Here is a 14,114-nt window from a genome sequence, read left to right as displayed (position 1 = left end):
TAAAACTATGTTCATAAAACTTTTATGGTAGTTTAAAACTATTCCTGTATGTAGTTTCACAAGTACAGTACAAACCTACAGTATTACTTATACCCATATTGTCCTTTGAACTCTTTCTGTTGGCACACATCTCCTGTGTACAGAGAGAAATCATGAAGTTATATGTAGGCTGCCAAGACAGGGATAATCCTATAATTGAAGGCCTCCCCAATCACTTGAATTATAATTTAGCTTCTGTGTCTGCCCATCTGGTAAAGTCCTTATAAAAAAATAAATTTCAAAAATTAATGAAAATTTCATTCTTTTAGGAAAAGGTGCTTTAACGGCCACGGAAGAAAGTCTAGCATACATGGAAGCTCGTATAAATGGTTTTGGTGGAGCTATAGCAGTTTCTTGTAAAGGTGATGTAGCTACTAATTTCTCAACACCTCGAATGCCTTGGGCTTATGTCAAGGAAGGAAAGCTCCACTATGGTATACACCCTGGGCAACATGAAGTTGAGGATTATTAATAATACAGTGACAGTAATTATTGAAAATTCTGGAGTATTGGTAAAATGCACAATTTGGAACGTGTAAGTTTAACTTGTAAAAAGCAATTTGGTTATTTAAAATTCATACTACTACATATCAGCTGAAATTTGTAGTTTCTTTTAGTTTATTAAAAAAGAAAAAAAAAACAGGATTTCAAGACACTCAAGAAATAGGCATTTTAAATTATTGGCTTACAAATTCAAGTTCTGATATACAGAATTTGAGACAGTCTGATATACAGAATTTGAGACTGACATACTGTAGTATAAGGTACACTTGATAATATTTTATTTTATAAGAATACTGGTGCTTCTGGTAATTAAAGCCCACGCTATGAGTAAGTTTCAACAGTTTTTGTCAGTCCTTGAATTCAGGGAATTAAGTAGTACTATTTACCCAAAATAATGAGGTCTTGGTAATTTCAAGATTCATGTGATCATGTCACATTATATTTACTGTCATACAACTTAGCACCACTGCAGAGAATCATAATAAAGAGTAATTAGACGTTGTCTTCTGTTATAGATTTTCACAAATTACAGATTTCATAGCTCTTGAGTATTGCTGTTAATATTACCACAAATATTTTCTTTCATTTTCTAATTTGTACACTAAAGATCTTGACTAGTAGGACACAAACCTGTACAAATATGAAGTTACCAGATTTATGAAATAGTTGAAGCACGATTATTCAAATAATTTGCAACTCAATGTTTAAAATAGTATTTATTGCGAGATTTGTGCATCCAGCAGTGTAACCAGGTTGAAAATGTCCAGAGTTTTTGGTTATTAATCAAGTGTATAATATTGTATTGAATATGTCCAGCCTTAAATGATAACTTTCTATGAATGAAATATGCCCTTGCATTAAGAAAGTATTTGTTACCATGTAAGTTTCACCACACATTAGTTGCCTTTTCAAGAGTGTTCGTCAGTGAAATGTTTGAGAACAAATCTATGATAGCATGGGTGTTTTTTAGTCTTTTCTGAATAAATTGTGATCATAACCCTTGAGATTACAATGATCTGCCAAGAATTTTTTTATGAACTTTCTTTGGCCATTTGACTTTTGATTATAGTGCAGGTATTCAGCTCCAAAATAACATCAAAACCAGCTTTATAACATGAAAAATAAATTCTTAGTGACCAGTTAAAGAAAAATTGTTGTATCAACCATTTGTCAGTACTGTATACTTTGCCAAACAAATTTGGGGACCCCTCAGAGGGTCAGTATACCATACCCTAAAGTACAACACTGTTGAATAGAGATGTACTGCAACTCGTAAGTGATTTGGATAGGCTAATATTTCTTTTATAATGTTCAACAAATTTTTCAGTTTCCTGAGGTTTGTAAATTTAGATGTATTTTCAACAGAGGATTTATGTAAAATTTTCTACCCTCTCTTTCAGCAGTACATAATTAAGCACTATTCTGTGCAAGGGTATTTTTTGTTGTGGGGGGGGGGAGTAAGTGCAATTGTTCCGACACAATATACAAACCCGAGGTCCTTTACATTAGGAATACTTTCAGGCGTAGGCTGGAAACGGCCGTTGAACTTCAAACAAGGTGGTTAGGCAGTTGACTACTGTCCGGGAGGCGGGAGTGCCGCCTGCCTGGATGTAAACATTCCAATTTGCTTTCGACTGTCGTAGCATGCTGACGTTCTTCACACTCTCTGCCTGGCTGCTTATTTTCTCCTTTTTTGGTGGGAAATCCTTGTTGTTTTCTTTACTAATGAATATGGACAAGCCTTCTAAGCCTTCCTATCCCCAGCGTGTGTGTCCCGGGGTGGGAGGCAAGAAATATAATTCATTTAGGTCTAGCGTCAACGCGGACCCACAAGCTCTCTGCCCATCTTGCAGGGGGCGTGTGTTTGCGCGACGATCCTTGTAGTGAGTGTTGCTCTTGGTCCCCCGAGCAGTGGAGGAAGTTCGAGGGGAGGAGACGTTACCAATGTAAGCCTGCCAAGGAATCGTCCAAGGGTAATACGCCCCCGACGACTCTGGTGGTGGCGAATGTGTCGGGTTCGTTTCTCCCTCCTGGCGAGCTTCCCCTGCTTGCCCTCTCCTCTCAAGAGGACTCTCCCCTTCCTCATTCGCTTCATCGGGTGTGGAAGGGCGTGGGGAGAGGTGACTGGGACATCCTTCTCGGGGTCCTTCCCGCTCTGAGGGGAATTTTTCCTCCAGAGCGGTAGAGGCTTCCTAACCTAACCTCGACTTATGCTTCAGGTTTTAGCTGATGTAGCCAGGCAGCAGACATCTCATCAACCTGGCTACACCTGGGCCTACCTGGCATACCATCACTTGAGGGGCTGGTGTCACATCTGTCCAGGGCTCCAGTGACTACTCACAATGCAGCGACACTCACCAAAACCTCGGTCACCATGCGTGTCAGGTTTCGCGAGCCCCATGTCGGGTGGTCACACCTGGATACCCAGGTCTCGCTGCTCCTGCCATGCACCACGCATATCACTGCCTCCTGGGCTCCTGGCCCGCCCACGCGCCGGGTCCGCCTACATGGTGACATCATCATACCACCTATGTGACTGTCCCTGCCCCGTTTGCTGACCCTGGCCTGTGTCTACATTGGCGGTTCCCTCACGCTTACGTTCTACCCAGCCCCACTTCGCCTGTTTCTGTCCCCCCATCCCAACTCTGGCGCAGCCTGCCCTGACAATCCACACACCACCTGTGCCTGCATTCAGCCCCCACCTTTTTGTTCCTGGCCACTATGTGGTTGTTCCACCCAGGTAATTGCTGGCTCAAGCTCATGCGTCTCTGCCCGGATGCACCTACTGCTGCAGCCCCTCCTCCTGTTCCTGAGTCATCGGCCGACCACGCTCTCTGGTTTGGGGGACTTGACGGCATTCTGAAGCAGATGGTGAAGAAGAAGAAGAGGTCTCAGAAGATAATCGTCTTCATCTTCGTCTTTGTCTGCTGCCTCTTCTTCTTTCTCCTTCTGAGGCGCGGCGGAAGAAGGAGTCCTTCCCCTAGAAGCCTCACACCGAGACTTCCTGACTGCCTCCTTCCACAGGGAAGGCAGTGGGATCTCTCGTCAGCTCTTCGATCCATGGATCAGGGAACCGCTGCCCCCGGCCAGTCTCCCGGGTGCAGACCAAGGTCCGGCATGCCTAAAAAACCTCCTGCCTGGACAGCGAGTCCACGACTCGGACACAGTTTCGTTATGTTCGGTACCCCAGTCTGATACAGGAGAAACTTCTCGCCGTACAGACCAGGCGTGGGGCAGAGAAAGAGCCCAGGCATGCAGGTGCTCCTGGCTCTTCCTGCTGGTACTCCTCCAGTACCAGGTCAGGTTCGATAGTGCTTCGCCCCGTGGCTGAACGCCAGGAGAACGGAGAAGAGGTCCCCTGCACAGTCTTCCCAAGAGGCCACGGCCTCGAAGAAGACTGGGGCGCTCAGAGGATGTGCAAGCTCGCCAGCCAGCCAGCGCGATTTTTCCGACCAGTCCATGGCCATGTCCGCGCCGCGGCCAGCCTGGCTCCGGAGGCGAGCGCCTTTCGACTTACGAGCTGCTCCGCTCTCTCGGGAGAGACTGCTTTGCCTAGGCGAAACACTCACCGACCGGAGGCTGCCATCACCACCGGTTGGTGACCGCCTCGCCCACTGCCTCTGCTGGTTCTGCCAGTAAAGCCAGTGGGAGCGCCTGATCTTCCTCGCCTGTCCTCCACGCCCTTCAGTTTCTTCCAAGGGCGTGAGTCGAGGAAGAATCTGGGGAGTGTTCTCAGAGTTCTACCTGTAGTGTACGACCTGGCTCGGTTCCCTGGTTCTACCAGATCTTATGCCCGTGGTGCAGAAGGATCCTCAGGGGTCTGCCGAGGTTCTCCCCTCTCCAGGAGAGTAGTTCGGGAGGACCGCACTCTGGAAGGACTTGAGGTCCTCTGCCCCAGGATGCGGACACCCCGAAATACAGAGGACTTTTTTCGAGGTTATCACGCTGATCTGGCCGGCACAATGACCTCGGGAAGGACCACTGCCTTGATTGTCTCCCACGTCGGCATACTCGAATCCTTCTGTCCTGTAAGAAGGAACAAGGCTTCGGTGGGGCTGCGTGTCCACGCTTGCCGGTGGCTCGACCAGGTGAACGGTCTTGTGTCTGGGCAAGACAGTTCTCTTCGATCGAGCCGCTTTCGGACAAACTTCTTCTTCTTCTCTGCCTACGACAGAAGCGCTTTTACTCTCCAGAAGGAGCGTTACTGGATTAAAACAGGTTGGCCTGGACTGACTTGTCTGGATCAGGTCTGTCGTTGCAGCAATTGACTGGCAGAAGAATGCTCTCCCTCTCCCAGCAAGCTGCAACCCTAGGCTCCGCCAACAGCGGCCTTCAAGCAGTCTCCTGCTCGATCTGTGTCTTCATCGGTATGAAAGGTAGCCGCTTCTCAGGTGCTAATTGTACCTGGGAGGACTCCGCCTTTGGGAGACTGCAAAGCCAGTCTGGGGTAGGGCCTCCTACCTTTGCCCACAGACTCAAAACCTGTGGGCAAACCTTGTGTTAAGGGATGCCGTTCTCTCGGGCTTCGCCAGGTCTGTAGGTCCCAAGTCAGCAATCGGCCTGCGGAATGGACTGTTGCTGGAGTTCCTCCTCTCTCTTCCCCAGAGAGTTGGTGGGCGTTGTGGGGACAAACGCTGCGCCGATGACAGCGACCAGCTTGTCCACCAGGCAGCGGCCAAGACCTCCGGCCTTCTCGCCCACTGCAGCCAGGTTCGGCCAGGCTGGCTTCTCGGCCCCTAAGTCCCAGTCTTGAAGGGGTCCCGAGAAACACCCAGCCTTCTTCTTCCCCTAAAAGGGGGTTACTCATGTCCTTTTACCCTTTCCAATCTGCAGAGGGGCAAGGGTTAGAAGAAGAAGGGAAATGCTAGCGCGCCCTCCCCAGAAGCTGCCAAAGGTGGGGGTGCCTGTGGTTTGAGCCATTGGGCAACGTACAGCGACATGGAGCCGAGACCTGATAGTGGATGTCCTTCGAGGAGATATCTGCCCACTCCTTCGAGTCTCGCCTCCCTCACCTACACCGGTCCATCTCCAAACTTATCTTTCAGGTTCATCGAAGGACATCGCACTACAGCAAGAAGTGCAAGCCATGCTGAGCAAGAATGCTGAAGAAGTCGTGTCGGACCAGTCTCAGGCTTTTACAGCCGGATCTTTCCTCGTGAGAAGGCCTCATGGAGATGGGGCTGGTCATAGACCTCTCTCCGGAACCGCTTCTTCGCCAGACTCGGTTCCACGGGAACAGCACGACCGGTGCTGGCCTCCATCAGGGAGAACGACTTCATGCTTACGGTGGACTTGAAGGATGCGATTTCAAATACCCATCCATCCGCCCTCGCGCAAGTACCTCCGCCGCCCCCGGGGAGTCGGTCTTCCAATTCAGGGCACTTTGTTTGAGCTCGACCGCTTCCCAGGTGTTCACGAGTGTTCCCTCGTGTCGCTTGGGCCCACTCGCACGGGATACGCCTTCTGAGGTATCTCGACGACTGGTTAGTCCTGTGGGCTCTCGCTGCAGTTGCTACAGGACAGGATCGGCTCTCGAGTTTTGCCTGATCTCAGGATGGTGGTGGTAAATCTGGAGAAGTCAGATCTCACCCCAAGCAGAGGACGAAATACCTGGGCATGCTGATAGACACGTGGCAGCAAAAGTCTTTCCTCGGACTCGATCAGCAAGTTCAAGGCAGGCAGCACAGCTGTTCCTGTCTCCACAGGAGCAACCAGCTCGGCAACAGCAAGTCACACGGTCACCTGTCGTCTTTGGAAAAGCTGGTACCTCACGCCTTCACTTGCGGCCCTCCAGTGGAGACTAAAGAGCCTGGTCCCAGTCCGAGACCTTAGTCCTTCCTCATCCCTCTCCGAGAAGTGAGAAAGGACCTCCACTGGTGGTTGGACGACAGGAACTTCTTAATAGGAGTATCCCTGCATACCCTCCGACATGCTTCTGTTTTCGGACGATCACCGAGGGATGGGCGACACCTGGAGGAGTTGATGACTTCGGGAGTGTGGGCATCTACAAGCACCTTCACATCAATATCCTGGAGCTCATATGCCTTCCTGGCTCTCCAGGAGTTCCGGGATCGACTGAGGATGAGCGACACACCTGGCATATGGCAGGGGGACTTGTCCATCAGCTTCATCAGTTGGCAATGCAGGTGCACGAGTGGCAGTAGCTCACCTGCAGAGCTGTCAGCCAGATACATTCCAGGCAGAGGAATGTCGTGGCGGAGCACCTTCCGAATGGTCCCTCCATCAGGAAGTAGCGGAAAGGTTGCTCACCTTCCCAGCATAGATCTGTTCACCACCGCACAACAGAAAATCCCAGGTCTCTGTCTGACCCATGGGCCACGAAAAGCGGAGGATTTTTCCAACATCCGGTGGACAACCCCACACGTGACGCCTCTCCATTCTGTCTGATTCGTGATGATCACCCCAATCTCAGAATGACTCTGGTGGCACCCAAATGGCCCCAGGCCAATTGGTACCGGACCTGCTAGCTCTCCTCGAGGCACCGAGAGATTCCCCTGGCCCAACCTTCATGGCCAACCTCACGTGACAGCGGTTCCACCTGGCCAGTGCATTCCCTGTGTCTCATGGCTGGAGGTTATCCACCATCTCTTGCGGCGAGAGGGCTTTTTCGTGCCGATCAGCAACAGAGATGGCAGATACCTCAGAAGATCCTCCGCAGCGATATACCAGGGAAAGTGGTCCGCCTTCTGTGGTTGGTGTCAGCCGAAGGGGTATCTCCTCCGGTCAGAGCTGCTGTTCAGCAGGTCGCGGACTTCCTCCTTCCTTCACGAGAGAAGCTTCTCCATTTCAGCAGTAAAGCTACTGCGCCACACTTCGGCCTAGTCTTTGCGGCTGAAAGGAGTCGACATCTCTTCCTCTTTCGAGATTTCTCTACGCATGAGAAGCTTGAGCGGTCTTGCCCACCCAGGGATCTCAGGCCCCCTGCGCATTGCATGTGACTCTCGTCTAAGGAGCCTGACCTGCACCTTACGAGTTTTCTGACGAGAGTCATCAGACAGGGATCTGACCAAGACCGCTTCTTGCTTGCCCTGGCGTGGGCAAAGAGAGTTGGCGAAGCTGCTGACTTTCCTTGATGTAAAACACTCGAGGGGATGGGGACTCAGTTACACTCTCGATTTCATCCCGGATTTCGTGCTTGACTCAGAACCTTCAGGTCCCTGACGCGCGGTTCGAGTCCTTCACGATCCTCTCCCTGAGGACTTTGTAGATAATGATCCAGACGAGATGCTACTGTGTCCTGTTAGGTGCTGCGGCGCTATCTGAAGAAGACTACGCACCTCCGGCCTGAGTGTCGACGACTCTTGTTAGCACTGGCTCGACCAAGAAAAAGTGTCCAAGAACACCATCTCTTTTTGCATTGGAGACAATAAGAGAGCGTATCTGCTGCAGGAGGAAGACGGCGACAGGAGAAGACGATCATCTGGTCCATCCTCACATTCTGCCGAAAGAGAGAACCTAAAAGTTCAGAGTCTGGTTAAACAAATCATTTATAACAGGTCCCTGCAGAATATGTCATGCTGAAAGATGGTCCCCAACAGACTACCTTCACCTTCTACCTCCGGGATGTTGCACACAAGTCCTTGACACTTTTTCCTTAGTCCTGTGGTGGCTGCTCAACAAGTTGTGTAGCTTATCCAGCTTCTCTAACAGGACAGGTTGCATCTCGCCTATGTTGTACGATTGGGATGGGAGATGTTTGTTGGTGACTGGTCTCTCTTCTTTCTCCCTATCCTAAGCTCTCTTCCCACGGCAGGGAGCGGACGTGTTACAAGCTGGACCTGGCGACGAGGCAGGTAAGCACCCAACGGGAGCTCCCGTTCTATTCCGTTCAGGTTATAGAAGCAACCTCCTTTCCTTCCTCTTGCAAGGGGAGGAAGGAGTAATGACTATGAGACAAACCCAATGCTTGTATTTGCCTTTATTGTCATCCGACGTCAATTCTTCTAGCCTACTTTTGCATGAACTGACGTTTCCTCTTTCATGCAAGGACCCAGAAGACTGACATGATCCTGCTTTCTTACAACCCGATCTTTTGTCAGAGGCAGTTTTCCCTTCCTCGCTCTCATGACCAGGAAGGGAAGACAAGGTGGTGAACTCAGTCAGTTCAGAGAGACTTTCTCTAGATTCCTCCTCTCAATCAGTAAGTCTCCTAATGTAAAGGACCGAGGGTTTGTATATTGTGTCGAACAAATAATTTTAAAGTAAATTGTATTTTCCCTAACTATACAAACCCCAGGTCCTTACAATTATGCCCACCTCATGCCACCCCTCAATCTGATACCTGGGCCAAAGGCAAATTGGAATGTTTATATCCGGGCAGGCGGTGCTCCCGCCTCCCGGACAGTAACTGCCCAACCACCTTGTTGAAGTTCAACGGCGTTTTCAGCCTACGCCTGGAAGTAATCCTAATGTAAAGGACCTTGGTTTGTATAGTTGGGAAAAATACAATTTACTTAAAAAATTGTGATATTTGTATAATGTGCTCTTCTATTACTAATGACATTTTACATCAGGTTATATATTAAAATTAGTTGTGGTCAGTTTAAGAGGTAATTTGAATGAGAACCTGATTGCTTATTTGTAGTTGCCTCACTAATTGGTCACCAATGAGAATAAAAGTTTTCCTTTGGTGCTACAGGAATTCTAATTTCATCCTTCAACTTTGCACTGACTTCTCTCTTCATTGCTCTTTCACTGTCTAAAGGTTTTGATAGATTTTCATAAATTAATATATAGGATAATTATTTCATTCAAAATATTTTGTTTCACTTCGGTAATTTTTCTTTGGTAGCAGGTGAAAACAACTTGAGTCGAGAAATAGACAATACTGTTAGCACTGACCAATCCGTCAAATGATGGGTTTGTTTATACATTTTGTTCCCTATTACCTGTACTGTAAATGTTACTGAAATGGTGTGCCTCAAAGAGAAAGATTAATAGCAAATTTACCCACATATATTTGGATTTATTGGACTGCTGAAAGAGATGTTAGCTTAAACAAGACTAGCATTTCATAAAAATAAATAAATCAGTCATATTATGCCCAGTCTTGAAAATCTCCTGAAATATTTTTTGTTTTGTAGTAGCAACCATCCAAGCATGAGCCCCAATGGGTTCATAGGTAAAACTATTTTCCTCATTGTTTTTGTAGGCTGGGTGCAAAAAATGAGAGATGAGGAGATGGTAGGTTGTCAGCATACATGATTAATGAATTTGCATGAAAAGAACTCATTTGTAGGCTTTAAAACAGTTTCATTCCAACCTCAGTAATCAATTGTTGTGTGAATCACAATTTAGAAGAGAGGCTAAAAAGTTTAGGGTCCCTGGTTGATTGTGAGCCTCCAAAGGGTTTAAGAAGCTCTTAGGACTATAGACAGGAACCAAGGCTCATCCAGTTGACTCAGTTACTTTGTGCCACAGGGTTACTTTTGGTAGCAGAAGACCTAAAAATCAGAGGTTTGTACTGGTGACTTACAAACAAAGTGCATTAACTAAGCATACAAAAGCATGAAAACTCAAAGCCTCACAAGAATAAATTTCTTGTGGATGAATGATGGGATGAAATGAATGATAAAGAAAAGGTAGCATGTGAAGGTTCCAAAACATCTCAACTGAAGGGGAAATTTATCCCACCATGACTAACAGCCCTAGCCAGTACAATCATATCCCTCTGTGTATCAAATCTTCAACATTGGTAAATGTAGACTGAGACCTCAAAGGACTTTCTTTTAATTTAGCTGAAATTCCTTATTTCATGGAATAACCTAGAGAAGGATATTTTTATAAGCCTTGTCTCCTGTAATATCTAATTGGAGGGAAGGCTTACTTGTCTTAACAACAATGGGACTCCTTTTTCACCTGCCACTTCCATTGGTCAGTTGAAAGGAAAAACCCTTGACAAAGATGTCTTAACTCTCTGAAGTAGTGAGAGGTGGCACTCTTTGGGCAAAGCAGATCATCATCCTTGCTACCTGCAGTAGACAAGACGGGAAAAGGAAAAGGAGCAGTTGTATGGCTGGGAATACTGGCATTTTGGATTTTGGTTACAAAGTCTAGCACAATGAGCATGGAGTTTACATCATTAGATAAGGTAGAGACTCATTAGGAGCTGTACTAGACTTTGGAAACCAAGATCTACCACTTTCGAGATTGGATCATATAGCAAGGTATCTCCGTCTAAAGGATAGTTGATCCTTCAAGGTTTACGAGGCAAAATCACATTGATTACTTGATAATTCAAGTTCAGTGCTCTGCCCTGCTCATAAAATGACTTCTAATGACTTGTACAAGAGAAATTCAGCCACTCAAGTGGATGATGCTATTCTCACTGCTTATTCACAGAATCTACTCAATTTGGTTTGGTGTAAATTGATGGTCAAACTTCTTAATGGCTTCAATTTGAGACCTCATTTTTTTTTAAGTTTCCCCAGTATGAAAAAGTAAGCCCAGGTTCATCGTGAAATTTCCTGCAGTGTAACTGTTGGAAGAGCTTCCTTCAGAGTGGAAGGCTCTAGGTGTTGTTTACAAGGGACTAGAGAAGATCCATAAACCAATTCTGCCATGGTCAAAGTGGGGTGATCAGCATCAACTTGCACAGCTGGGAGTTAGCAGTTTGATCAATACTTTTCTCAAGAGGTTGAAGGATGTGAACATTTAGGTTGTCCCGGAAATGTAGTGTGTCCAGCATCCAGGCCACTGGATCAGCTGAGACTGGGAGTTTGAGGTTCAAGCTCATGGCAAACAGAGGAGGCTAGCTCACAGTCACCCCAGTACTTTGCAGACCTCTGGCTCCAATGAACACTCCAACAATAGACTAGATTCCCTCAAATGAAGCTGTTAATCATGATCCTCCTCCTCCCTGGTATGAACCTTGGCTGTTTCCAACATCACTGGCTTCTGTATATAACATCTCTGCTGTCAGATGATGCACAAGTTTAGATTTTGTTCGTCCTTGGTTACATACGTAGGCGACAGTTGTTGAGTTACCATTACTCCGACAATTCTTCCTCCAAGTATTGGAACAAATGCTTGGATGCCTGGTGACATAAGACCTTCAACTCCAGGAAGTTGATGTGCTACTTCCTGTCTGATTCCAACCAAATGCCTGTCACCTGCTAGCAGAGAAGGTACAAACCCTAAGCCTTCGGTGGAAGCACTTCTGAACACCAGTACAGTACTTCCAAGGCCGTGGAACCAGGGAGGTCCACCTAACAAGTGATATAGGCGTTGCCACCACTCAGATCTTTTTGGACATCATCTAAGACAATGACCAGATGAACATCTGCGGTAGACACTACAGAACAACTTTTGACAGCTGTAGTTTAAGGAAACTGATTTGTTGTGTTGGACCAACTTTTCCAGTAATGCAGGGTGACTAGTCAGCAACTGTCACACTATTGTTGGGGATTTGGCTGTTGCTGGAACTCTTGAATAACAGATAGCAGTCTCCAGATCCCCTTCTCTGAAAATTGAACTAGGGCTTCATACCCAGTTATGATATCCTTGGTTGAAGGAACCATATCAGACTTTAAGTTGATGTGAAGATTGAGGTACTGACTCAGCCAGCAAAGACCATCCAGACATCTCAATTTGCTGCAGTTACTGCCATCTCTTAAGCCAGTCGTGCAAGTATTTCTGCAGTGTTTTGGTGGACTGGTGCCCATGTCTTGGTGAAGATGTACAGTCTCAAATACCTTCCCTTAGTCAAGAAACTAAGGGTTTCTGTGAGTGATGATTGGATTAGGACTTGAAAGTAAGCCATCTGGAGATTCCAAGATGCCTGAAAACTTGCCTTTCTTGATGGACTGCTGCACCAACTTTTTTCCATCTTGAAGGGGTCTGATGCATGCTTGGCAGGCTGAGGTCAATGATTGAGTGCCAAGTTTCTTTTGAACCAGGAACTGACAACTTTAGAACCCCAGTGATGCATCCTGTACCTCCTGTACTCGCGAGAGGAAAGTTTATAGAGACAATGTAGTTATTGATAGTTGGCATCTTCAGGGTTTTTAAATTATCCACAGCGAGACAGGGATTTTAAAGTTGTATCGTGGAATATCAATGGCATATTTACTAAACTGGAGAAGAATTGTGTCATGCAGTTATTGTATAATTATGATGTGATATGTCTAACTGAGGTGAAAACAAGTTTATCTGTATCATTACCTGGATATGTGATGTATCGTAGTAATTTAATAGGTTCTGGTAATCGAGGCGGAACAGTAGTTTTTGTAAGAATAGGTTATCCCATTTGGTACTTAATGTTGATGTAAGTATTGGAGATCAAGTATGGATTCAGTTTGGAAGCGCTGGAGGGTATTCTGTTTGGATTTTGTTATATTCCACCAAGTGATTCTCTGTATTATTCTCAGTCTTCTTTTGCTTCAATCCGGAAAAAATATATTCAAACCACGTGAGTGGGTATGTATAATGGGTGATATGAATTGCAGATTTGGGAAGACAGTAAGGTATTTACTTAATGATTGTGAAGATAATATGCTTTCCTATCCTGTTATTAGTGACGATATTGGTCATGCTAATGATAATGCAGAGATACTCACTGCTATTTGTAAAGATAATGGTCTGTTAGTGTTAAATAATCTAAGAACACTGAATAAGCATTTTACTAGCAACAAAACTTACAGGAAAGGTGGAGTTTGGATTTCTGAAATAGAGACGTGTAGTGTCACGGAATATACTTGAAAATATGAGAAATTTTTACGTTTGTCATCGAGATGATCTTCCATCGGACCAACCGCACCAATAGCATTAACAGTAGCTGGTGTTGATATAAATGTCGATAATATTTTGTTAAGAGCAGCGTCACTTAGAGGCCATTCAATTGAGTTGAGCGGGACTGCCGGTCGCACGTTTATCAAGAAACCTGTTAGGTTTTGTAACATAGATAAGCAGAAATTTATTCGTGATATTACTCCAACTGATATAATAGATTGTAGTGATATAAATATCTTTGCTGAGTGTTTCCTCTTCGTTGTATGATTGCGCAAGGGGAGTTTGTCGTGAAACAGCTGGGGGCATTTTGGATGATTTGGGCTGATGGGAGCGGCTGCTGGTGACAAGGATGACTCGAGTTTGGAGGGCGATTGACTGGAAGGGTAATTTTGAATATGGCTCGTGATGTTTGTTGTCTGACTGATGAGTTTAAGCATCACTTGGAGAATATTTATAATCCTCGAAATGTTCTTGATTTATATGAAATTGGTAACACAGATGTTACTATACCTGTTTTAGATGGTTGCATAACTCCTCACGCAGTAGGAGTTCAGATCAAGAATTTGAATCCTAATAAAGCATGTGGACCGGATGGTCTACCTCAGGCATGCTTTCATTGTTACCAGCTGGATTAGGTATTATGTTTAGTGTCCCTCTTTAATAGAGTACAGTATTTGTTTCTGGCCTGTACCCATTGTCCTGGGTTACAGCTAAAATGTTTGTGATTTTTAAGAAGGAAATAGAGCCGACCCTAATAATTATCCCGGCATAAGTGTCACCAACGCCATTGCCAAGTTGTATGATATGGTTTATATAACAGA

The 14,114-nt window shown here is 45.9% G+C and overlaps 2 protein-coding genes across 3 annotated transcripts in view; one reads left to right on the top strand and one right to left on the bottom strand.

The window, feature by feature from the left end:
* Positions 1 to 14,114, bottom strand: part of LOC136838912 (ammonium transporter Rh type C-like) — a 176,248-nt gene that overhangs the window by 8,662 nt on the left and 153,472 nt on the right. The window lies entirely within an intron of this gene.
* Positions 1 to 14,114, top strand: part of LOC136838960 (isoaspartyl peptidase/L-asparaginase) — a 191,354-nt gene that overhangs the window by 175,557 nt on the left and 1,683 nt on the right. Inside the window, exon 9 of one of the 2 annotated variants that reach the window (XM_067104655.1) lies at positions 309 to 2,034. The exons of the other annotated variant lie outside the window; for it this stretch is intronic. Coding sequence (XP_066960756.1) covers positions 309 to 511 — 203 coding nt within the window. The 3' untranslated portion in view covers positions 512 to 2,034. Of the gene's footprint in view, positions 1 to 308; positions 2,035 to 14,114 lie in introns of those variants that run through there. 2 annotated transcript variants of the gene reach the window in all.

Source organism: Macrobrachium rosenbergii, chromosome 1, assembly GCF_040412425.1.
Source record: "Macrobrachium rosenbergii isolate ZJJX-2024 chromosome 1, ASM4041242v1, whole genome shotgun sequence".
Lineage (NCBI taxonomy): Eukaryota > Metazoa > Arthropoda > Malacostraca > Decapoda > Palaemonidae > Macrobrachium > Macrobrachium rosenbergii.
This window is presented reverse-complemented; position numbering and strand designations above follow the sequence as displayed.